Consider the following 26,260-nt stretch of genomic DNA (forward strand, 5'->3'; position numbering starts at 1 on the left):
GAAAGCCCAAGGTACAAGGTCGATGGTGGACCCCATCACTCCCAGGAGTTGTAGGTAGTCCCAGGAGGTGGGCTCTGGTAATGCAGAGAACCGTCGTGTGTGACCCCGCAAGGATTGAGCCTTGTCCTGGCGCAGAAAAACTTTGCCCAATAGGGTGTCGAAGGTCGTCCCCAAGAAATCCAAGCGTTGCGAGGGAGTGTGGGAGCTCTTGGAGAAGTTCACTACCCATCCCAGGGAATGTAGAAACCGTACTACTCGAGTCACCGCTGAGCGTCCATGATCGAATGACTTCGCCCGGATGAGCCAATCGTCCAGATAAGGATGAACCAGGATGCCTTCCTTCCGGAGGGCTGCAGCCACGACTATCATGATCTTGGTGAAGGTGTGCGGCACCGTCGCCAATCCGAACGGGAGAGCCGTGAACTGAAAATGCTGGTCCAGGATTTTGAAACGAAGGAAACGGTGGTGGTCCGGGTGGATGGGAATGTGCAGGTAGGCCTCCGTTAAGTCCAGGGAGGCGAGAAACTCCCCCCGATGTACCGCCGCAATCACTGATCAGAGCGTTTCCATGCGGAACCGAACGACTCAAAGGGATTTGTTGACTTCCTTGAGGTCCAGTATAGGCCGGAAGGAACCGTCCTTCTTTGGCACGACGAAATAGATGGAATAGTGGCCCGAGCCCACCTCTCCGAAGGGCACGGGCGCAATAGCGCCTATCTCCCGGAGTCTGTCCAGAGTCAGCTGCACCGCCCTTCTTTTGAGGTCCGAGCCACAGGGAGAAAAGATGAACCTTCCCTGCGGAGGGCGGACAAATTCCAATGCGTAGCCATGTTTTATGGTATCCAGGACCCACTGGTCCGAGGTGATCCGCGCCCACTCCACGTAGAAAAACGTTAGCCGGCCCCCAATCCTGGAGACAGAGGAGTGGGCGAGACTGGCATCATTGTGAAGACTTGTTAGAGGGGTTCCCGGGTCCGGGAGTAGTGTGTGCGGGCCGACGCCCGCGAAAGGAGCGCGACCAGGGCTGAGACCTGGGGGCGGATGGCCGGGCGGCCGCCTGTCTGTATCCCCTGTAGCGCCGCTGCGCTCTGGCTCTGGTCCGAGAAGAAGAAAACGCTCTGGATGGACGAAACCTATCCTCTGGCAGCCGATGAACAGCGTTCTCCCCCAGGGACTTGATGATCTGATCCAAATCCTCCCCGAAGAGGAACTTGCCCCTGAAGGGGAGAGAGCCCAGACTGGACTTCGAGGACGTATCTGCCGCCCAGTTGCGTAGCCATAGTAGTCGGCGTGCCGCCACTACTGATACCATGGATCTTGCGAGGACCCGAAAAAGATCGTACGAGGCGTCCGCCCCATACGCCACCGCGGCCTCCAGCCGATCCGCCTGGGCAGCCTCATCAGCCGGCAGATTCTGAGACGTGAGGAGTTGTTGTACCCAAAGGAGACTAGCCCACTGGGCAAGCGAACTGCACATCACCGCTCGCATGCCAAGCGCGGAGACCTCGAAGACCCGCTTAAGGAAAACCTCCAACTTACGATCCTGTGTGTCTCGCAATGCCGCACCTCCCATTACTGGGATAGTCGTCCTCTTCATGACCGCCGACACTGCGGAGTCCACCTTTGGGACCTTGATGAGGTCCAGAAAATCTTCAGGGAGCGGGTACAGCTTTTCCATCGCCCGGCTGCTCTTCAGGGAGGCCTCCGGGGTGTCCCATTCCCTGGTGAGAAGTTGTAAAAACGAGTCATGGATAGGAAAAGCCCGAGCCCTCGGCCGAAGCGCCGCCAGGACTGGATCTCCCTTCTTTGAGGAGGTGACGACAGCGGGAGCAACTGGAGCAGGTGGGTCCGGTGGAGGGTCCAAATCTAATTCCTGAATGATCTGCGGGATGAGGTCGTCCAGTTCTTCCCTCTGGAAGAGGCGTAGGGTACGCGGATCATCCCCTTCTTGCGTGCCGTCCCCTTGGCCCCCGTCCGGGAGGTCAGGTCCCTGTCCCGCTGGGTCGGGCACCGCCCCCACTGCTGCTGGCGCCGAACGGACCCAAGTAGGAGGACGGGAGGCCCCCGCTCCCGAAGGGTCGGGGGGGGGGGGGCCGGCGCCGAGGGCGACATCCGTGGGATCTTAGGGGGGGGGGGTCCCACAGGTGTGTCCAGCCTCTGTAGATAAGCGGTATGCATGAGCAGGATAATCTCCGGAGAGAATCCCGGCCTGCCCGGGTGCGTTTCGAGGGGCGGCGTGGTTCCTGCTCCCTGGCTCTGCGTGCTTGGCTCCTGCACCAGAATCCGGGGGGCGCCCCCGCATGTAGGGTCTTCCAGAGAGACGTTCTCCCTCGTGTCCTGCGCCTCCGGGCGCTCAGAATGTAAGCTGGCCCCCGTTCCCGCCAAAAATGGCGGAGTGGCCGGCCCGCGCCGCCCGGGCAAAAAAGAAAATTCAGTAAGGGACTGTGAGGTACCTTCCCCCCCGGGAAGGCATTGTGCACAGATGCCCTCCCGGGAAATCCGGGACCCCGGGTCGCCGCAGGCCGCACAGCACAATGGCCGCGGCATCGGGATCTCCGGGGAGAGATGAAAAACGGTGGCAAAAAAGAGCAAAAGCCTCGGGGGGGGGGGGGGGGGGGCCACGCGCACAAAAGCGCCGCTGCGGGGGGGCCCGGGCGGCCCGCACTGCCCGCTGTCCGCAATTACAGGGGGGTGCCGGCCACACAACCCGCCCCAGAAGTCTTTCCCAAGCGCGGCAGCAGCCCACGAGGAGCTGCAAAATGGCCGCGGGTGAGTGAAGAAAAACGAAGAGGCCGGCACCACCGGCTTTCGCGGGCACCAGGAGCTGTGCTGTGAAGAAAAACTACAGAGGAAGAAAAACTTACTTACCCACAAAGAAAAACAGCACGGCTGCAGAAAAGAGACAGGAGAGATAAGCCACTCCCCAAAAGGACCCTGCTTTACTTTCTTTTTTTTTTTTTTTTAAACTTGATACAAGACTTGATACAAACTTGATTCATCAGAAAAAGGCAGCAAAATAATCAAGCAAAAGAAGTGAGAAAGAAGGAAAAGGAGGAGAAGCCTGATTCCCCTACTCGCATCTGCTGGAGTCAGAAGATACTGAACTCCTGCAGAGGGGGTAGTAGGATATATGGATACGCCCCCTCAAAGCTTGTGCTGACTCCATCTGCTGGATTGGGGACATAACCCACAGTCTGGACTGATCCAGGTACGTACAGGGAACCATTGCATATTCTGGTTATGAATGGCCTTGTGAATAAACTTAACCAATCATTTTCTGATTTTTTTTGGTCTATAATTGATGTAGATTTTTGAGTTACGCTGATGTCATACAGCTCCTGTATATAGATGGGTATGTTTCGAAAGCATTCTCTAGAATTTCTCAATGTTTACATGCTGTGTCGAGCTAGATGCACAAAACCACTCTTGTTCTGAATTTTAAAAAAACTGAAGCCCTATGAGTTAGCTGCAGTCCAATTCCGGATTTATTGCCTTCCCAACCCATAGATAGGACTCGGATTTTGTTTTCTGAAGTTGCTAGAGATCTGAGGGACCCATTGGTCTCTACAATCACAGCTACAGTCTTAAAATCAGGATTTTTTTTAAACTGAGACAACTACAGCAGCTGAAATATATTCTACCACAAAGGTACTGGGAGGGCACAGGGAGGAAGGGCACCTTACCTGTTTGAAAGAGAGTAAATTTGGATTATTTTTATGACCATTTTGGTGCGCTATCAATTAGTGTATCCTCTTGGACTTTGTTTTATTCTGTGACTGTACTGGTGTGCAGAAGAGCTCTCCAGAGTGAGCAAAACCTTAAGGGCCTTGAAAAGCAAGAGGCTTTCATGGGGCCTCCCTCTATGTCCATGTGCTCAAGAACTGACCAGGACAGGGGTTACATTTATTAATTTTATTAAATATTTCCTCACAGAGAGAGTGGCGGATTCCTGGAATGCCCTCCTGGAAGGGATGGTAAGACAAGAACAGTAAATAAAAGGGCATGGAACAAACATTTCTGTATGGGGGTAACCTGCACGGAGCTGCAGTAACTACCATAAGCATCTTTCTGGGCAGACTGGATGGACCAATTGGTCTTTATCTGTTATCATTACTGATGGAGATAGATAAGATAGGAGGTCCGTCAAAAAACTGGATCTACATTATGTGCTCCCTGGGCTAACTTTTCTCATATGAGTTGACCTCTTGCAGGAACCTGCTGTGCAAATGAGACATGCCATTGAAATTGATAGAATGGGTGCCTTAAAGTGAAAAGTTAGCTGTGTGTTGCTCCTTAATCTCATAAAGAGAATGTTGCTGGAAACGGGATCTTAGCCTGCTTACCTTTGCCATGTAAGAATTAGATCATAACAAGAGGCTGATGGGTTGCAATATGAACATTCAACATAGAGCTTTGGAAGAAAAGAAGTGACTTCTTCATTGCTTCAATATTTTCTTCACCATGACTGACTAAGTTGGTCAGCGGACCATCTCAAATAAATGGAGACTCTGTATTTGAGAGACAGCGTCCCTCTTCTGGAGGGCAGGAGATTGCCTCGACACAATCTTTGAAGAATGTGAAGTATTGGGATCACTGCAAGAATTCTGAAAAAAATCTCCTTTAATTGACTCAGATTGCTTTCCCCTACCCAGAACTCTGGCAAGAGATTCTACTTGCAGTGATGATAGCTCTGCAGATTAGAGAAAAAGAGGCTGAGGGAATCCCTGTACACATTTAATCAGATCTTAATGTTGGGGGACATCATGACGTCAAAGATGGTGGGAACCGAGGTGGGAACCTCTATCATCTTGGAGGGAAAAAAAAAAACTCTGAAGAAAGTGAGTCAGCTATTCTCCAATTCTCTCTGGGATCTCCACAGTGGGGAACGGATTCTCCATATGAGGCAGACTAACTCCCAGCCAAACTCCTGGCAGGACAGGGCAAGGCAAGGAGGTGGAAGGGGATCCCACTGATTGAAATAATCCTGTCTCCTTCTTGGAATCCAATGGGGTTATCATCTTGCGATAAACCTAGTCTTTCCAGTGAGAAAGTCCTACACTTAGTGAATGGAAGCTAAATACTTAAAAAGAAGTTTTCTGCTTCATTTGTTCTTTAGAAATTTTTTGGTTTTGTCTGCAATCCAAGCGTAGGGTCGGAGTTATAGGGTGAGGACTTTCCTATTTTGGGTTTTGGATAAGACTGAGAAAGGGAGGAAATTGAGGGAATGGGGTTAATGCCCTACCATCAGATCACACTAGGAATAGGATTACATTATGACCATTGCCAAAGCAGGAATGAAGCCTCTGTTTAAAAAAATAATTCTTTCTTTAATGCAGGCTCAAAATGAAGAAACACTTACCCAGAATGTGAAGAGTATACCTTCTGTTCCCATTTGTTTCCAGAAAACGCAATATGCCTTGTGTTAATCACTACAACATGGTCCCCACAGTCACCTACAAGTTACAATTGATGTAGATGTGAATTATATGACAAATGCATATTATTATTATAGGTCTGATTTCTAAAAGGCTTTTTTTCAGAGGCACAAAGTTAAAAACAAAACAAAACACTTCCTTCGCAAAAAAAGGCTCTGTGCTATAATCTGTGCAGGAAAGCTGTTTACACTACAGTTATAGACCAGTCAGTATTAAGTCAAACTACTTGATTAACAGAATGTTCCAATCTTACTGAGCCACAAACAACATTTCATAGTACTGTAAAATGACATTGTTTAAAAAAAAAAAAAAGGGAACACTATGAAGCATAAAATGCCAATAGAAAGCACAATTAATAGTGAGGTTTTGTACAGAGAGCTTGCAAAAATTATCCCATATTACTAGAACTTCCAGATTTTTGTGAAAATCTCTAGGAAGTTCCATGTCAACCAATGGAGTTTCCTGTGCATGCCTATAGAGAACTTCTATAGGGTACTGCAGTACTTATCATTAACAAAACTCCATATAGAGAGAGAGCATATGGGCACACCTTTTAGTTTTTTAGGTGATTTTTACAGTAAAACGATGTGTCGAACAATGCGCCAGCCAGTCTGTAATTTTTCATCTATGTGCGTGCAGGAACTTAGGAGAATTACTTCCCCAGCAAAGGGAACACACTAACATGAACATAGCAGGAACAAGCTGGTGGGGTTCCAGAGGCCCCTTCAATTGAAGAGGAGTCAGTTCCAAACAAACAGAGGAGCTGATGGGGTTCCCTGGGCCTTGCCAGCCAAAAAAACCAGAGTAGATGAAGATGCTGAAGGAGCAGCAGGACCAGAGCAGGGTTTCCAAGGCCCCGCCATCCACAAACAAGCTCAGACCTTCCTGATGTAACCAAAGACAAGAGAAAAAAAACCTGTTGCAGGAAAGGGGATAGATTTAGCAGGAAACTGACAGAGCTAGGGGTAAAAAAACAGGAGAATGTGTGGGGGAGGAGAGAGGAGAGTCTCGGGATGAGTGAAGGGGTGAGAGGTGAAAGGGTGGGGTTATTACCAGTTTGTGAGGAGAATCTCTGGCCTCAACTTACAAGAGGATGTTGTGTTAATGTCAACCAATTAGGAAAATGTTATGAAAACGACATTCTAAAACAGTCATTGTTTTAGAAATTAGACGTGTGAACCCTGGTATCAGTAATTCACTTCCAAGAGAACCGACCTTGTACAGGATCAGTAACTTATTGTTTTCTCCATAAGATATATTTTATTATATTATAGGTTTCTCTTTAATAAAAGGATTTTTCTCCTCAGCTGCTGGCTCTAAGTGTTCTTTGAACCACAACATTACCTGGTAATAACTGTTTAACAAAGCTGTCCTTCAGAACACTTGTTCAAACCTTTTTTTTTTTTTTACTCTGCTATAACTTAGAGTTGCCATCCCTATTTATTGTAAGGAATCACCTAAAATATAAACACATTATCTCCAGAGATAAAGAGAAGCGCACAGACAACCGAGAGGATTCATTTTTCTCTACCTACTTAATGTATTGCAGACCTTCCTTCACACTGTACCTGCACCATGAAGCTACTTTCACACCAAGGCATACTCACTCAGTGCATGATACACAGGCTTATGCTTCCCCTGGAGTCGAACGGAGGACATGCTTGCAATTTTTCCCGGTGGCTGCATCTTTGCATCTATGAGATACCATGACCTGGCAAAGGTGGCCCATTGCTAGATGACAGAGACAAGATTGGGGTTACAGAAAAGTAAGGATCCTATGTACTAAAGCATTTTCCACCAAAGTTACAAAATGGGAAAAACCTTTTAATGCATCAGGCCCCAAATATAAAGTACAAACAAGATGAAACGTCCTGATTCCAAACACATTCTTTATTTCCCACTATACATATGCATCCATTTTTTTGCATTCCATAGTAACATTGCTTTGTCTTAAAGAGATATTGTAAGGGTTGATAAAGATGGGATTGATAGATGTTTAAAAAAAAAAAACAAACCTAGTACAGCAGCAAATATATGCAAATCGAAGCAAGATGACAAGCCTATCTTGCTATTGTTATACTATGCATATTCTTCTTGCAGCATCACAGTTATAAATATCAGGCACAGTTGTGTATTACATTATGATTCCCACAATGTCAAATTCTTATTAATAAAGTTAATAAGGTTTAGCTCAGTTGCAAATGCTGCATGCACACTGTCATGCAAAGGACTTGGATTTGATTCCTGGGACACAGTCTCTCAAGAGACAGAATCTCTATCATTACTAAACGTGGCACCTATTTATTTATATTCCACCTTTCAGACATTTCAAAGCAGATTACATTCAAGGATCATAGGTATTTCCCTGTCCTCGGAGGGCTCACAAGGAGAAATTACTACTTACCTGATAATTTCATTTTCCTTAATTTAGACAGATGGATTTGGGACCAGCGAGTTATGCACCTCTACCAGCAGATGGAGACCGATGATAGATGCTGAGGAGGAAATCAGAAGTGACACACTGCATATTTGGAATGAGCACCATGGTAGAAATCGGAGATGAGAACATTGTCATTACAATCGTGGCGCCAAAGTACATACTTGGATACTCAATTTATCAACATAAATTTATGTTGATGTTTCTTGGCAGTAAGGGCCAGATTTTCGTATCTACGCCCAATTTTATAATATGCGCACGCAGCCGGGCGTATGTTATAAAATCTGGGGTCAGCGCGCGCAAGGGGGTGCACACTTGTGCACCTTGCGCGCGCCGAGCCCTAGGGGAACCCAGATGGCTTTCCCTGTTCCCATTGAGGCCTGCCTCTGGGCAGGCGTAGGTTGCGCACGCCGGCCGAGTGCAGGTGCACGATCCCCCGGCACAGCCACTGTGTCGGAGGCCTCTGTCCCGCTCCCACCCTGCCCACTCCCCACCCCTTTTTTCAAGCCCCAGGACATACACACGTTGCCGGGCCTATGCAAAATAGGCTCTTCGTGCGCAGGAGCGGGTTTAAAAGGGTTACACACGTATATACTACAAACAGCGTCTGGAATTCTGGAAGTTAAGGTCCCAAAGAACAGAACGCCAAACCAGCACCTCGGCAGTTGTCCCAATATAAAAGAGATGCTATAGTTCATGAGCACCTTCATTTTAAAGTAACAACTCTTCTATATTCAGACAATAAAAGGTACTGAAACCTCCCCTCTCCCCCACTGAAGCGCCGACTAAAAAGTTTAAGAAACACCGCTACAGAATTAGCGGGCACGGGCACGCCTCTCTCGTTCCTCGTCGCAGCTCACCTCCCAGCACCTGGTCCTCGCCGCCACCAAGCTCGGCTCCCTTCTGCCAGCTCAGGACGAGAACGAAGCGATCCATGGTCCGCCTGAGAAATTGTAGAGCCCAGGGGCAACTGCTCCACTTTCCACTGGATCAGAAGCAGTGCATATATTAGGCCCTACTCGTCAGTTGCTACGAGTTTATATCGGAAGGCCATGGCTTGGGGCATATAGAGACAATGCAAAAGTTTAAATTGTACTTCATGAAGTTGGAGGGTCTCCATAACCTTGGCCAAGGTCTTAAAGCAGGCCAGCAGGGAAGGTGTAGTTAGTTGAAAATCGAGATCCTTGTTCCAGCTGTCCACAAATCCGACCATGCAGTCAGTGATATAATGCATTCATATATTAGTTGCTCAATGTTTTAACCTAGGATTTTCTCATTTCTCAATGCTGATATTGCTCATAAAGATTTGAATAATCCCCTGCTCCTTGTATCGCCCCAGAGTTAATTGTTAGCAGCTCATTGTTCTCTTCGTTTTCTCATTTGTCGATTCAGTTGTTCTTGTAAAGCTTTTTATAACCCCGCACCACTGTTAATTGTATCCCCTGTTCATTGTATCTCCCCCGAGCGAATTCTTGCAGTTGCATTGTAAACCGATGTGATATGTATTTTATACAGGAACGTCGGTATAGAAAAGTTAAAAATAAATAAATAAATAAATATCTAATAACAGCAGCTTCTTCCTCATGCTAGCACAAGTCACTCGATGTTTATAGCCCATAAAAATTGGAAGACTCTGAAAGTCTCTGTGAGCGGTGGGTCCTTAGGTAGATCCTGGGTGATGAAGTGTCGTACTTGAAGGTAGGCGTAGAACTGTTTGTGGGATAGCGCATATCCTCTTGCAGTTCTGTTTAAGATCATGTATGGCCAATGTCAGTGGAAAAAAAACTGCCGGGGGACAGATCCAAGATGGCAGCAGTATAGGAGTCTGTATCGGGCATCTCTGTGTTTTCTTCCAAATTAAGTTTCCTCAATTCACTATGCCTCCAAAGAGGAAGGGAAAAGTCAGGGTTTACCCCTCGACGCCCCCACCATCTTCGGCGGTCCTGCAAGAGATTACCCGGTTCCTTACTTCCTTTGCTACAGCTTCTCCAGGAGTCGAAGAGCCCTTGGCGCAGCTTCAGCAGAGAGAGGAAGCTGCGCCGGAGGAGACAAGCCTGCGTCCCGAGCTAAGGACAGCACCGTCACAGGGAACGATCCCAGTGTTTCAACCCGGAGCATTGGTGGAGGGAACTGCTTCTGGGCTACAAGCAGAGGCAGTAACGCTGAGTGCAGCATCTACAACGCAGAACATCGGCTTTGCAGACCCGGGTGAAGTAACCGCCAATGAAGGACCATCTATCGGACTGGGACAAAGGAGTCCTGGGGTAAGTCCTGTGGATATATTTTTGCCTCTGCCTCAGTTAATTCCCCAAGTTGATACTCCATTGAAAATCCCAGAGAGACCCGAAAATGTGACTAATGCTGCACTATTGGATCTGATGGTGGGAGATCATATCCAGCATACCCATACCTGGGAACTCTCCAGATTTCACCCAGACTCAAGGAATTTGCATCAGTTGCTAGGTCTCTGGGCGAAACACTAAAGAGCTTCCTCCTCTCTATATGCAGCCTAGATTATATGAGAATACCCTAGGTTATTTCTGACACTGGTTGCTGTCAAAGTATGCGCAAAAAAAAAAAAAAAGTCTAAGCAGTGACCCTGAGAGGCTAGAGCTGATGGAAAACTTTAGATGGAAAATAAAAAAAAAAAAGCACAAGTCCCTATCCAAGGAACAGAAAAGCGCTGAGCTAATCAGTGGTACCAAGGAGACGATCCACTCCACAAACGCGCTGCCTCCGCCACTCACCTGAGCCGCACGACTAACACCAGCCATCCTTGGTCGCCTGGCCGGCGTCCGTCCCTCAAACTGGGCCGGGTAGTGCGCGGAGCGTCCGCGGGCAGGGGGGGGGAATCAAACGCCGAACACCGCACAGAGAGGCTCGCGACCGCAGGAAGGCGAGAAAAGTAAACACGGTGTCCTGCCTCCGTTCCCGGCCGGAGCGGTTAAAGGAGGAGGCTACAGCGGGGCGGAAGCGGAAGTGACTTGGTCGTGGCGGGGCTTTTGGATCTGGGCTCTCAGATAGTAGGGGGATTGCTGGTTCTTAGCTGTCGCTAACTAGACCTAGATATGTTGCTATCGGGGTGAAACCGTTCATTTGGCTTTTGCTTCAGCAGTGGCAGGTTTCCCGGTGGAGAGCGGAGCAGTTGCCCCTGGGCTCTACAATTTCTCAGGCGGACCATGGACCGCTTCGTACTCGTCCTGAGCTGGCAGAGGGGAGCCGAGCTTGGTGGCGGCGAGGACCAGGTGCTGGGAGGTGAGCTGCGACGAGGAGCGAGAGAGGAGTGCCCGTGCCCGCTAATTCTGTAGCGGTGTTTCTTAAACTTTTTAGTCGGCGCTTCAGTGGGGGAGAGGGGAGGTTTCAGTACCTTTTATTGTCTGAATATAGAAGAGTTGTTACTTTAAAATGAAGGTGCTCACGAACTATAGCATCTCTTTTATATTGGGACAACTGCCGAGGTGCTGGTTTGGCGTTCTGTTCTTTGGGACCTTAACTTCCAGAATTCCAGACGCTGTTTGTAGTATAAAACAGTTTTTGTAATGGTTTTCTCTATCTCCAAAACACTAAGAAGTACCATGCTGGGTCAGATCAAATGTGAAACATTTTCTTATATGCAGTGAAAATGAAAGCTAGTAACATGTAACATAGTAACGACAGAACAAGACTAGATAGTTCTTGCTATTAATCAAGTTGACTTAGAAAATAGCCACAGTAGCATGGGATATACTTAGTTTTTGGGCACTTGCCAGGTACTTGTAGCCTGGATTGGCCACTGTTGGAAACAGGATGCTGGGCTTGATGGACCCTTGGTCTGACCCAGTATGGCAATTTATTATGTTCTTAGTCCATCTAGTTTGCCCAGCAAGTTTCTTATGGTAGTAACTGCTGCTCTGTGCTGGTTACTTCTGTTTCTGTTAAGGTTAGTAACTGCCACTCCGTTCAGGTTATCCCAAGAAACTGTCAAACCCATACACAATTACTCCTAGCAACATTTTTATAAGGTGAGCAGCCTTCTTAATAATTCATATGCTGCTGCTTAAACATGCTTTGCTTTTGGACTTGACCGTAGAATCAGTCCTGCACTTTTTCCCTAATGTATGCGTATCAGTACTCAGTACATGTGACCCCCAACATTCAATACTTTTTATTTGAGGACAGTTTACTGTCATTCTGAAGTATGAGTTGGATCAGACTTTTTACTAATTAATACTCTAGTTCAGTGGTCCCCAACCTTTTTTGCACCAGGGACCGGCTTCAAGCAAGACCATTTTTCCATGGCCGGGCAGGGACGGGGCTTTGGTCATATGGGGGTTGGATTTTAGTGCATACTTATCATTTAATTATGACATTTATAATGTGAATGTGACTCAACTCACCATAGGTTCAGAATGAGTGGGAACACCGGGCTTGTTTCCTTTGTTTTCTAAATTTCACACCTCTCTCTTCCACCTGATGCCTTCCCTCTCATGACCTCCCCTGGCTGTGAGCAAACCCCAGGAAGACACCCATTCATTCTTATACACATACACACCCTCAGGCAGGCACCCATGCATTCACACACATACACCCCCAGGCAGACTCCCATTCATACACATGCACACACTAAAGGCAGAGACCCCCTCTCTTTCTTTTGCCAGCAACCTCAGAGCCTCTCTCATTCCTCTGCTGCCACGTGGCTATTGGGGAGGTGCTGATTGCTGCTACTGGCACTGAAGCCCATTCTGCTGCCTCCTCTGTGCAGGCCCCGTGGGCTTCCAGTTCCTCCATGCTGATCTCGTACATTGTGAGATCCGAATAGAGAAAGTACTACTCTTGCACATTCCCAAAGATTACAAGTGTCAATCAGTAAAAAGTAATTTTTTTTTTTTTTTTTACATTTGCTGTCTGATCTTAGTTTTCTAATTGGTTGGTCACAGGCTTTTTTTTTTCCACCTTCCCTTTCTTATTTTTTTGCCAATTTCTTTTATATTGTCTTTTTTTCTATTTCTTTTCTCTCCATCTGTCGTCTTCCTTCAAAAACACAGTCAGGTTCTCATTCTCACATTCGCTCTCTCTCTCTCCCGCGCTCTCTCTCTCTCCCACGCTCTCTCTCACAATCATTCAAACACAGTCTCTCACTGGCACATGCTGTCTGACTCTCACACACATAGGCTCTCTCTCACATGCTGTCTTGCTCAAGCTCAGGCTCTCACTGTCACATGCTGTCTCTCTCACACACACAGAGGCTCTCACATGCTTTCTCTGCAAACATTCAGGTCTTCACTCTCACAAACAGTCTCTCAACTCATTCTCACACACAATCTCACAACTCATCTCATACACGCACACATACACACTCAGCCTCTCTCTCACCTCTGGGCCTCTTCTTTATGGGTCGCCACAGGATGGGCTCTGCAGTGGCCCTGGTCTTCTCGGGACGCGCTGCTCCTCTTCTGCACGTGGCTGATGCTCCTCCTCCTTCCTACCCGCGCGGCTTCGGGCCGTGGTGACTTGAGCTCCACCACGGCCCTGCTGATCTTGCTGTGAGTATCCGGCACGCAGCACAGCAGTAGTTCACTGCTCAGCCACCAGTGGGATGAGGTCCACAAGCGGTGGCTCGGCACCCCCTAATGCTTAGGCCTAGGCGATTGCCTAGTTCGCCTAGTGCTTCCACCGGCCCTGGGCAGCGGGCAGCATCCACCCCACAAAGTGTGCTCTGAGCTGCCGCAGAGCACACTGTCAGTGTTTAGTGCCGGTCTGCGGCGGCGCTGCAGACTGGCAAAAAACCCCGGCCCGATGCTGGTCCGCGGACCGGTGGTTGGGGACCTCTGCTCTAGTTGATAGAAAATGTGCACCAGTTAGACTGTGTTAGAAGTTATTTAGTGACAGTCTTATTCCTGGTAGACTTTTTACTAGATGACCATTCATTCTGTTTGTTACTAATTGGCCCTGTTGACGCATGATGACCTATAATTACTTTTTAGTTCAATAAAATGTAAATGGGCAAGGACCAACTATGGCCATGTGGAGAATCTGGGTTTGATTCCCAGGCCAGGTTTCTGCACCCCTGGCTGGCTGGGGATGCTGCCAAGCCAGTACTGCAGCACTTAAAAGAAGAAACCCCAGTCATCACCAATAGCAGTACCTAGTGCAATACTTCCGAAACCTGTCCTGGGGACCCCACAGCCAGTCAGGTTTTTAGGATATCTACAATGTATATGCATGGGATAAATTAGCATATCATGGAGATTCATTATATGCAAATTTCATGTGCATATTCATTGTGGATGTTATGAAAACTCAGCGGGCTGTGGGGTCCCCAGGACAGACTTGGGAAGCCCTAACCTAGTGGTTAGACTTCAGCTCCATGTTAGTTGGGTTCTGCAGGATGTTGCATTTTGTGGCCCGAGTCTGAGGACGATCATTGTGATAGCTAGACTGATTTGGGGGGGCGGGCATAAATATAGAGGGAAGAACCCCCTTGACTAATTTGGAAGTGAAGGTTTATGGTGTCATAGCCCAACAGAGACCAGCTGGAAGACCAAAGGAACAAGAGGAATTGCTACACACAAAAAACAAAACACACTACAACTTGTTTAATGAGCTTTATTTCTACATATCAAAGAGGGCAAACAAGCCAACCAAAGTAACTTATTAAGAGATCTTTAGAAAATGTTTTAAATCCAGATGTGGCACTGAAAATATGATACTATATTAAGGCAAAAAAATGACAAGAAACTTAAGACTAAACATGGACACATCTCAGTCCCAAAACCACCTTCTGAAGAATTTAGGGCCTGATGTAATAAAGTTATGGGTTAAAAGTTTCCACTGAAACTCAACACACAGGTTAAAAAATATTTAACTCCTGGTGCAGTAAGCTAATGGTATGCCAGTGCATCTGGAGTTTAAAAAGGGCATTGACTGAAAAACACAGTTTGTGTCCTTGATTTCTCCCCCCCCCCCCCCCCCCCCCCCCCCACACACACATGCTGTTAATGCCGAAAGCATTTTTTGTGCGCATAGATCATATTGGGGTAGATTTTAAAAATTTGCGCGATCGCGTACTTATGTTCGCGCACCAGGCGCGAACAAAAGAACTCTGGATTTTATAAGATATGCGCGTAGGTTATAAAATCTGGGGTTGGCGCGCAAAAGAGGGTGCACATTTGTGCAACCTGCGCACGCCGAGCCCAGCACACGCTGCCTGTTCCCTCCGAGGCCGCTCCGAAATCCTTCGCCCTCCCCCCATCTTCCCTTCCCTTCCCCTACCTAACCCACCCCCCCCCCCCCCCCCCCCCCCCCCCCGGCCCTATCTAAACCCCAGCCTAACTTTGCGCGCGCCGGCCGGCAGCCCCGCTCCATGTTCCGGTCCCGGAGGCTGGTCTGGAGGCCGTGGCCACGCCCCCGGAACATCCCCGGGCCGAAACCACGCCCGCGTCGCTGCCCCCGAAATGCTGCGTCACGCGCGACATGCCCCCAAAACGCCGCGTCGCTCCGGGCACGTCCCCAACACGCCCCTTTTAGAAAGCCCCGGGACTTACGGGCGTCCCGGGGCTCTGCACATGCTGGCGGCCTATGCAAAATAGGTGCGCCGGTGCGCGAGGGCCCTGCGCGCGTAAATCCGGCCGGATTTACGTGCGCAGGGCATTTAAAATCCGCCCCATTATGCGCAGTAGTGCACTGTTAGACATTTTTTGTGTGTGCAAAATCCTTGCATCGGTAGTAACATTTGCATACAAAAATTGTGCCCACAACTGAGGGTAAAACTGTGCACTCTGCTGAGCACACCTTATTACGTCAGGCTCTTGGGTAGCAATGCTTTAAGCAGCTGAATTCAAAGATGCAGTTATTACTTTTATCCTGTAAAATATTATACTGTTTTAGATATTTTTCTTGTATTTTAATTTAGATTGTTTTGATGTATGTTTTGGAAAATTGGGTATGCAACTATATCTGCAGAGCTCTGTGGATCAGTGGTCTATATAGAAACATAGAAATGATGGCAGAAGAAGACCAAATGGCCCATCAAGTCTGCCCAGCAAGCTACGCACTTTAACCATTTTTTTTTCCCTTTTTCTCTCTCCCACCTGTTACTATATATATTATATATATATATTATATATTTAATAAATAATGTGATGGACAATTTAGTGCCCCTGCAAAATGTTGGACCACCAGAACCAAAAAACTAAGTTCTTTAAAAGCTTTGTCACAAATGTGTTGATCCAGTGAAAAGGTATTATTAACTGCTTCTCTGAGAACAAGCAAGATGCTTGTCCTCAAAAGTGGGGCCCTGAAGTTTTATGTCCAAGTTGGTAAGACTTTGACTGTGCCTCATTGGGCATGCCATCATGACACATCTATGCACAGGCCTCTTCAGTCTCTTCTTTTCCGCATTACCTGTTCATCACGGTTCCTCGCTCTCCTGCTTCGTTTTTTTCAGGATCCTCAGCTAGTAGAAACGCAAACAAGGTAGTCCAAGTCATTGAAGTTCTTTATGTCAAAAATAATATCCAAGCAACTGACCTGCAAGGAATATGGGGAGAAGCATTATGAGCCATCCTAAAAAAAAAACAAAAGATGGTGCATCCATTTTTACTGGAGTGGTTTACAGGCCTCTGACTCAAATGGAAGAACTAGACAGAGATCTGGTCAAAGAGATCCAAAAGGTGGGAAAGAAGGGAGAAGTGTTGATTGTTGGTGACTTTAATCTTCCGGATGTGGACTGGAGAATCCCTTCTGCAGAATCTACCGGAAGAAGAGAGATAGTGGATGCCCTGCAAGGGGCTCTGTTCAAACAAATGGTAATGGAACCCTCGAGGGAGGGAGTTATACTTGACCTAGTGCTCACTAATGAGGGTAATGACTCTGTCCACGTGGGTGCCCATCTCAGCACCAGTGATCATCAAACTGTATGATTTGATATCGCAAATAGGATACAGAGAAGTCACACAAAGACCCGAGTTTTGAATTTAAAAAATACAGACTTTGTCAAAATGTGGACGTACCTGGAGGTAGAACTAGAAGACTGGGAGAAAATGAGAGGTGGAACTTCAGTGGGCCAAACTAAAAGGAGCAATTACAAAGGCAACAAATCTATATGTTAGAAAAGTTTACAAAAGTAAGAGAAATAAACCAATCTGGTTCTTAAAGGAAGAGGCTGATAAAATAAAAGCAAAAAGAACAGCGTTCAAGAAATATGAAGGATCCCAAAAAGAAGAACACAGTGAAGAATATCTGGTGAAACTGAGAGAGACGAAAAAAGAAATCAAGAAAGCAAAGCATCAGGCGAAAGAGAGGACTGCCAAAGAGGTAAAGCGAGGTGACAAAACATTTTTCAGCTATATCAGAGAAAGGAGAAAAAGGTTCGAAGTGGTATAGTGAAATTCAAAGGTGACAAAGATCAATGTGTGGAGAGAGACGAAGAAATGGCCGAAATATTAAACAAATACTCGAGTTCGGTGTTCACTAAAGAATGACCCTGGAGAAGGACCGTCGCTAGTTAACAAGACTGGGGAGGGGGAGGGGGGGGGGGGTGGAGTAGACGAAACTGTGTTTACAGAAGAGAATGTATGGGAAGAGCTAGGAAAACTGAAAGTGGATAAGGCCAAGGGGGCTGGATGGGGTACATCCCAGGACACTGAGGGAGCTTAGAGATGTGCTGGCAGGTCTATTGAAGGACCTGTTCAATAGATCCTGGAAATGGGAGTTGTGCCACAAGATTGGAGAAGAGCGACGGTGGTCCTGCTTCACAAGTGGGAGCAGAGAGGAGGCTGGAAACTACAGGCCGGTTAGCCTCACCGTGGTTGGAAATAAGAATGCATGGGGGTAACTGGGGGGTAACTTGCTGTTGTGGCAGTTGCTACCCTTAACAAATATCAGTATTAAGGCTTAATGCAGCTTTAGTGACAGTGAGAAAAGGGGAATTGGATTCAGACAGCAATCAACAAGGGCCCCAACTTTTACACTTTGGGGAGCTAATAAACTTGGAGGTAACTAGCTGATGCCATGCTTACTACACTTAATCACTAAGCCACTATTGTTCGTGCAAACTCTAACATTGCTCTCTGCTTTGACGGCAGTGGTTAAGGGAAACTGGATTCAAACAGCATCCGAGGGCCCTGACTTTTATGGTCTTGTAAACTGATAAGAATGGAGTAATCTGCACAGTGCAGCACATACTGGCATAAGCTTGCTGGGCAAACTGGATGGATCATGTGGTCCTATTCTGCTGTCATTTCTAGGTTTCTATGTTTTCAGAAAAAGTAGTCTGGATTCGGTTGTTGCAGGGCCTGTAGTCGTTTTTTGTTTTTTCCCTCCCCTTCTAGTGTCATCAGTAGGTTTCTTATATTCTGTTTCCTTTCCATCCTTCGTGTGTGGCTGGTGCATTGTCAGGCTTCGACTGCTTGCAGTCATCAAGTTTAATTTCACTTCTCTTGTTTTTCATCTGGTCATGGATAAGCAAGCCAGCAGCTTCCAATGATGGCCTTAGTGAGACAGGTTTATGTTGTTAGGATAGTAGGATTTAAAAGAGCTTTGTACAAATTCTTGGAGGAAAAGTTCATAACACATTAGCCATATAAGCTAAAGGATGTTATTTCTATCCTTGGAAGTGAACAGCAATTTGATCTACTTTATGGGATCTTCCAGTTACTTGTGACCTGGATTAGCCACTGTTGGAAACAGGATACTGGGCTTTATGCACCTCGGTCTAACCTAGAATGATAGTTCTTGTTTTTATGATGTATCCTTTGCCTGGGAGCAAAGTAAGACATCCAGGGGTGTTACCGCTGTGCAATCATAACCTCAGACATTTGTCCCCTCTGGAGCTGATGAAAATGCACTTTGTGTGCACTGAGAAACCAGCTCATTGGATCAACATTGATGATTCCAGGAGCTTCACTGAATGGTGACGATGCATCAACATTTAGAGGATGTCATACTACCTAAACATCGAGCATCGGTAAGGCCAGGAAGGCAGACTGTTGCCTACTTGATGAAAGCAACAGGTTCCTCCTCTTCAGTTCCGGAATCGAGGCGTTCTAATGCCAAGCATCGAGTCAAGAAGCATTGGCAACAGTTTACATCTGTGCGCAAGTTGTAAACTATTTCAACTGTGAGTCGCTCAAAGCAGTCCAGAGGAGAGGAGAATATATCTACAAGGGCCTAGATATCAGCCACTGATTCACCTCTGGTTTCCCAGGAAGACATGGCAGTGACTCCGTCCTTCCAGTTGGTTTTCACAGTGGCAGTTTTCAAGGTGTTTCTGGGTAGGAAGATCCAGCAGGCCTTGGATAAGGCAATGCAATGCCTCTGGCATCTGGGCAGATGCAGGCCCAGATCCAACCCCTGCTCAAGGTCCTGCAACTGTCTGGCAGCCTTACACCGGTGCTGATGCCACTGGAAGGTTGCTGGACAGTTTCAAGGACTTGAGCAGCAGCTGGTTCTTGGCCTGCATAGCTGGCTGCTCCAGTGGTGATTTCCAGTCCATCAGAAGAGGAAGCTTCCCTGAGACACAGGAGAGATCCTTGGGTTCCAGGCCTCAGCAGACAAGTGCTCATCTCTGAGGCCTTGTCTGCAGGATGGGCTTCTTGTGAGTCTTCACCAGCTAGGCCCTGACTCTGAGTACTCCTAGGGGTATGGCTACAGATCTTAAGATGTCTCTGTAGAAGAGGACTTTATTTAGAGAATGACAGATGCCCTTTACTTTTCTTTGGCAAAGGAGGATGAAACCAGGAATAAAATGTTGGGCGTCTGCCAGCTTATGAAGCCTCCTAAGGAGACCATGGCAGTCTCAGTTAATAAGGTCTTTTAGGAAGTACAGATGAGGATGTGGGAGAATTCCTTCACATAAATTAAAAGGCTTCTGAATTCAAAAAGATGCAGCTACTGTACCACACTATAGTGGTTGAAATCTGCTCTGAAGGAGGGCCAAGAGACAGAGGACTCATTCCTCACTGCCCCTGGGGATCAATTCCAGAACCTTGGATACCTTTGGGAGGAAGGTATTTCAGGGAACTGTGCTCAATGCCCGCATAGCCTCCTCCCATCTCTTTATGGGCCAGTATTTGCAGGACCTGTTGAAATAGATTTGGAAGATGACGGAGCAGCTTCCTCAGAAGCAGTGCAGAGATCTCCAGTCGCTGATGGACAAAGGAATGGAGTTTAGAAAATGCATGGTCCTCTTGACCTTAGATGCTGTCCTCTTTTTATGTGGGGCCTCCTGTGGTGTCTTAGGGTGGTTCTGAACCAGTTAATGAAAGCTCCCTGTGAGCTGAAGTACCTGAGCTTGGAAGGTTGAATTTTTGGTGGTGGTCACTTCAGTGTGCAGGATCGGTGAGTTCCAGGCTTTAAGGAGTTATCCATCTTATACTAAGTGTGATTCTGTACACCCATACTAAGTTTCTGCCGAAGGTGGTATTGGGAAAACCATCTTAATCTGTCAGTCATCCTTCCTACATTCTTTCTCAGGCCATATCTCCACCAATGAGAAAACACAGTGCACAGTTTGGACTACAGAAGAGCCTTGGCCTTCTGGATTGGACTGAAACCCATAGAAAGTCTACCCAGCTTTTTGTTTCTTTTGACGCCAACAAACTTGTTTGTCATTGCCAAACAGACTTTATACAATTGGCTCCTGTTATGCCCAGGCGAGCCTGAATCTGGTGGGTCAAGTCGAGGCTCACTCTGTCCAAGCATTGGCAATGTTGGTGGCTCACCTAAGATTGGTTTCCATGGAGCTCTGCAAACCTGTGATGTGGAATTCTCTCCACACATTCGCATTGCACTACTGTTTGGACAGGGACTCCCAACATGACATTAAGTTTGGGCTGTCTGTCCTGTGGAATCTTTGAGGTGTAGAACCCAACTCCACTCCTTCCTAGGGTCTGTTTTTGTTCCAGGCAGCCCCTCAAAAGAAAAAGGCATATTGCCAACAAATTATTATGCTCATTGACACCATTTTTTGTTTTCCCCTTTTTTAGTCTGTAGCTAGTGATTCCCCATTTGTGAGGACTGCCATCCTGTTGGTCTTCAGAGAAAGCAGAGTTGCTTACCTGTAACAAATGCTCTGAGGGCAGCAGAATGTTGATCCTCAAGAAACCCTCCCACTTCCCCTTGGAGTTGGTTTCTCCATATTTTTGCTAATCAATAAGACTGAAGGGCCACATGTGGATGCATGGCATAATGACAGCGTTCTAGAAACTTTGACATAAGTTCCGGGTCGGGCTTCATCGGATAATGTCACACTCTTGTGAAGACTGCCGTCCTATTGATCTTCAGAGAATACCTGTAACAGGGAAGTAATTCTGCTAACTTGTTTGTTTAATTTTTAAGTATCTCTACAACTGTTTCTGCTGCATTTGTATCCCTGTTATGCCTTTGTTGAGCCCTAACAAAGATCAGCACAGTAATATCTTGATTTTTTTTTAAATGTTTTTAAATATCCAGGTTTGAAAACTGCAAATGATGTTTACAATCTTATTAAAGAAAATGTCAGCTCTTCTGGTTCAGCTGCAAGCCCATTTCCAGGTAAATACATTGTGTGTCTGTAGAATGATCTGAGCCAATTAAAGTTCAAAGATGCTCCTTGGCACACTCAGAAGTCTGCATTGGTTTCAGAAAAACGGAATGTTGATAACTTTTGAGGGAGGGAGTAGGCTTCTTGTCTTTTCATCATGGGTGGATAGACAACCAAGAGCAATTTTACAGGCAGGAGAGGATATGCAGTCACATGTAGCCTTTCAATAATACAAGGGCAACTGAAAGGAAAAGAGAGGGAAAAACACAAGCATACTATAGTGTGTCTAAGACCCTGACACATTCAGTACATTGGTCTGGTTTACCTTCTGTGGGAAGGAGGACTTGCAGAGGAAACATGGTGCAGAAGTTTTGTAGTTTTGGGGTAAAGATGACATGGTGGTTGATGGGGCCAAAGGGGGGGGGGGGGGGAGTTAAAACCAATATAAAATGCAATCTTTACTCTGGTTCACCATTGCCTTCAAACATAACCACTTGCATTATCTAATCTTCTATGATGTTACCTGGTAAATAAGAACAGATGGGGGAGGTAAAGGATCTTGCCAAAGGTCATACAGAAACGTTAGCGTGGAGATGCAAACTCATACACCAGTTTGCCTTTATTTGTGGTATTTTGGGGTGGGCCTCATATCTGAGGAGCTCCACTAGGAGGGGGAGGGGATGGGTGAGATTTAGGGGAAGAAAAATGGATGGGTTTGGGAGGGATAGGTTCCTAATCATTAAGGAAAGGTGTAAAAAAGTATATGGGGGTGTTTTCACCATGAATACCATATTTATTAACTAATGTAAACCAATTTGTTATGTACTCATGAAACATCTGCACATAAAAATCATTAAATAAATAAATATACGGGGTTCATTGAGCAGAATAGAAGGTGAGAGGGGACTGCTATATATTTTATGTCTCAGTTGAAAATTGTATCTCTCAATGTGAAAGTTTTAAATATCCAGAATAAGAGTAGGTTGCTGTTTAAGGAAGAAAAAGCACTATAGGCAAATATCATTTTTTTTGCCAGGGGACACACTTAAGAAAACACATTGAGGGTTTAATGTTACCCACAACAATATTTTGCTTCTTGAACTAATAAGAATAAATATGGTGGAGTAGGGATTTTATTTCTAGACCTATTGTCTTGGATGTTAATGCCGTGATTAGGGGTAAAGAAGAGAGCTATCTAATCTTCCTGTTCATACTCCAGATCAGTCCAAGCAAGTGGGTTTATGAATCTCTACCAGCAGATGGCGGCAGAGAACAAAATATTTTAGGCACTGCTACATATTCGAGAGTGCCACCTGCAGTCCCTCAGTGAGCGGGACTAGATTGTCGGCGTGGTCTCGGGGCCGGGTGGCAGCACTGGGACTGTGCTGCCGACCACGTTGCAGGTAGGGGCTATTTTTAGGCCCGATCTCGCGTCATGATGTCTGCTCAGTGTGGGAAAGTTTGCTGCGGGGAGAAGCAGGCATATCTTGGCACGGCCGTGTTTTGCTCCGAGTGCATCTCTGGGGGTGGAAACCTCCGAGAGGATCGCAGTAGAGTTTGCTGCCTCGGGTGTGGTAGTGCCAGTGCAGGAGGCCCCGGGGGTGGCCATTTTAGTTCCATGTACTGGGAGCTTGCCTTCAGTTGTGGAGCTGCAGTATTCCCCTCCCCTGCTTTTTCCGGCAATTCAGACCCCTGCCTGGGGTCCTGAGGGGGACGGACTTGGGAGGGGGACCTGGGGGACATGAATTCAATCAGAGTTCTTCTGATTCAGAGGGGTTCTCCACTAATTTTGTCCTGCTCCTCCACAAGGCCTATTTGGCCAAGAGGGAGGTAGGGTCCAAGCGACAGCTCCCTAGAAAGGCTCGAACACCTAAGAAACCTAGGGGAGAAAGGTCTAAAGGGTCCGGTGGCATTCGATGGGTACTGGGGCTCAGAAGGTCTGTAGATGGCGCTGAGTTCAAGTCAGACGACAAGGACGACTCTGAGCAACTTTCGGGCAGTCCGGGGGATCTGGATAAAGACCTTGATGCAGCGTTATGAGATCCAGATAAGGATTCTGATGCTACCGTGGGGGAGCCAATGCAGGATTCCAAGGACAACCCGGTAGCCGAGGGGGATGAGCTACGCCCTCTCACTCCCCAGGTTCTGGAAGAGCTGGGGGTCAAGGTTGCAGACAATCAGGGAATGAACCCGATCCTGGAAAGGCTGCATGATCCACTAAAGGCTTTTTCATTGGGAGTGGGAGTCTCCTGAGGCAGGACTCAAGGTTGCCTGGGCGATGGCTGAACAGACCTTAGAGTCCTGGAAAATTCCTAAGGTGGATGCGGCTGTGTCGGCGGTGACCAGGAAGACCACCCAGGTGGCAGGCGCAGTCACGTTGAAGGATGTGCAGGATCAGAAACTGGAAATTTTGCTGAAGAGATTGAGATTTCGGCCTTAAGTCTCCAGGCGGCTGTCTGCAGCAGCTTGATGCAGAGGGACTGTTTGTGCTGGGCGTAGAAGGCTCACAAGAGGACGGCGGGGTCATCTAGTGAAGCTGCTCAGCCTACCCGTTTGGAAGCAGGAATTGCCTACATGGCGAATGCTCTGTATGACATGATTCGTACGACAGCCAAGAATATGGTTTCGTCAGTGGCAGCACAGAGACTTCTGCGATTGCAGAATTGGTCCACGGATGTGTGGTTGAAGGCACAGCTGGGTAACCTTCCCTTTAAAGGCAAGCTGCTGTTCAGAGAGGACCTAGAGCAGCTGATGAAGTGGTTGAGAGAGTCAAAGGGAAATAAGTTGCCCGAGGACAAGAAAACCACCAAGAAGTAATTTCTGCCGCAGCCTCATCTTCAAGACATGAGGAGATTTTGGTCAAGCAGAGACTCTGTGGCTGCAGCACAAAAGCAGAGCTCAAATAGGTAGCAGTCCTTTCAAGCATAATGTCGATTTTTCCGGGACAGTACCTAGTCCAAGGGGGTGGCGGAAGTAAGGGTGCCCAGTGAAGGCAAGCTGGTCCACTCCTCCCCAGCAAAGATTGGAGTGACGCTGTCCCTTTTTTACGAGGAGTGGGCCAAAGTCACGCAGACCAGTGGGTGTTAGATGTGGTGCGAAACGGCTATGCGATAGAATTTTCTTGGCCACTGAGGGATGCCTTTGATCCCCTGCAGTGTTTCCTGGGCCAAGCGGGAAGCAGTGTGGGACACCTTGCAAAGGTTGCAGCTCCTGCAAGCGATTGTTCCGGTGCCTCCTCAGAAGAGGGGGCAGGGAAGGTACTCCGTTTATTTCGTGGTGCCCAAGAAGCAAGGGACCTTTTGCCCCATCTTGCTTCTGCAGAAGATCAAGGTTGCCTTCTGGGTGCCATGTTTTCGGGTGGAAATGTTGCGAACTGTGATAGCGGTGATTTGCAAAGGAGAATTTCTGGCGTCCTTGGAACAGTTAGAGGCCTATCTCCACATTCATCTAAGGGCCGATCATCAGATTCCTTAGGTTCATGGTACTAGGGGAGCATTTCCAATTTTGGGCCCTTCCTTTTGGGTTGGTGACTGCTCCGTGGACGCTCACGAAGGTGATGGTAGTGTTGGCGGCTGCTGTAAGGAGAGAGGGAATCCTGGTCCATCCATACGTGGATGATTGGCTCATCCAGGCAAAGTCGGAAGTGGCGTGCCATTGGTTGGTTCGACAAGTGATGCAGCTTCTAGACTCATTGGGCTGGGTCGCGAACCTAACGAAGAGTCATTTGAAACTGTCCCAGTCTTTGGAGTAACTAGGGGCTCGATTCAGTACCCAGTTAGGGAAGATATTTCTAACCACAGAGAAGAGTGGTCAGGTTGCAAAGTCAGGTACTCCGCCTTCTGCAGCTGGCAGTGCCCTGGGTCTGGGACTATTGCAGGTCCTGGGTTCAATATCTTCTATGCTGGAGTTAGTTCCATGGGCCTTTGCTCATATGTGGCCATTGCAGAGGGTTCTGTTGTCCCGGTGAAATCCGCTTTCGGAGGAATTTCAGCTTCCTTTGCCACTTCCGGGGGATGCCAGGTCCATTCTTTCATGGTGGATGTCCCGAAGCAATTTGGATAGAGGAATGGATTTGGAGGTGCCGGACTAGGGGTGGTGACCACGGATGCCAGCCTTAAAGGATGGGGGGTGATTTGTCAAGGCAGATCGGCCCAGGAGCTGTGGACACCAGAAGAGGCGTCTTATCCATCAATTGCTTGGAGACCAGAGCTGTTGACAAGGCATATTGATGTTGCTCCCATTCATTCAGGGAAAGTCAGTGTAGGTGTTTTTGGACAATGTGATGACAGTAGCGTACATCAATCGTCAGGGCGGCACAAAGAGTCGTCAGGTAGCACTGGAGGCACAGGATCTGCTTCTGTTGGTGGAGAGTCATCTGTCAAGAATAGCGGCATCGCATGTAGCCTGGGTGGACAACATGCAGGCAGATTACCTCAGCATAGAGCGTTTGGATCCCGGGGAGTGGAAGCTGTCGGCGGAGGCCTTTACCCTAATCCAGTCCAGGTGAGGAAGGCTGGAATTAAACCTCATGGTGATGCCCGGGAGCATGAAGGAGGTTCTCCGGCGAGCGGTCGGCTCCCAGAGTATTGATAATCTCGTTCAGCCATGGCCAACAGACCTGTTGCTGTATGTGTTTCCCCCATGGTCTCTCATAGGGAGAGTGTTGCAGCACATCGAGCTTCATCCAGGCAGGGTGATTCTGGTAGCTCCCAAGTGGCCGCATGTGGTTTATGGATCTGGTTTATCTGGTGATGGATGAACCCGTGCACTTGGCTCATCTGCCAGAGTTACTGCGACAGGGGACCATGTTTTCAGACTGTGCGGATCGCTTCTGTCTAGTGGCCTGGCTTTTGAAAGGTGGCGTCTCCGCATGAATGGTTACTCATA

The 26,260-nt window shown here is 47.5% G+C and overlaps 2 protein-coding genes across 4 annotated transcripts in view; one reads left to right on the forward strand and one right to left on the reverse strand.

Moving 5' to 3' along the window:
- The window catches only part of MRPL13 (mitochondrial ribosomal protein L13), a 102,442-nt gene extending 91,644 nt beyond the window's left edge, over positions 1-10,798 (reverse strand). The window contains exons 1-3 of one of the 2 annotated variants that reach the window (XM_029591958.1): positions 10,620-10,792; positions 7,043-7,166; positions 5,360-5,453 (exon numbers count right to left, since the gene is read on the reverse strand). In XM_029591958.1, coding sequence (XP_029447818.1) covers positions 5,360-5,453; positions 7,043-7,166; positions 10,620-10,646 — 245 coding nt within the window. In that variant the 5' untranslated portion in view covers positions 10,647-10,792. Of the gene's footprint in view, positions 1-5,359; positions 5,454-7,042; positions 7,167-10,619 lie in introns of both variants that reach the window. The other variant, XM_029591957.1, reaches the window with a different exon arrangement.
- Positions 10,799-10,869: 71 nt separating this feature from the next.
- Positions 10,870-26,260, forward strand: part of MTBP (MDM2 binding protein) — a 194,276-nt gene continuing 178,885 nt past the window's right edge. Inside the window, exons 1-2 of one of the 2 annotated variants that reach the window (XM_029591956.1) lie at positions 10,870-11,127; positions 21,304-21,384. In XM_029591956.1, coding sequence (XP_029447816.1) covers positions 11,052-11,127; positions 21,304-21,384 — 157 coding nt within the window. In that variant the 5' untranslated portion in view covers positions 10,870-11,051. The remainder of the gene's footprint in view (positions 11,128-21,303; positions 21,385-26,260) is intronic. The other variant, XM_029591955.1, reaches the window with a different exon arrangement.

This window comes from Rhinatrema bivittatum, chromosome 2, assembly GCF_901001135.1.
Source record: "Rhinatrema bivittatum chromosome 2, aRhiBiv1.1, whole genome shotgun sequence".
Taxonomy (NCBI): Eukaryota; Metazoa; Chordata; class Amphibia; order Gymnophiona; family Rhinatrematidae; genus Rhinatrema; species Rhinatrema bivittatum.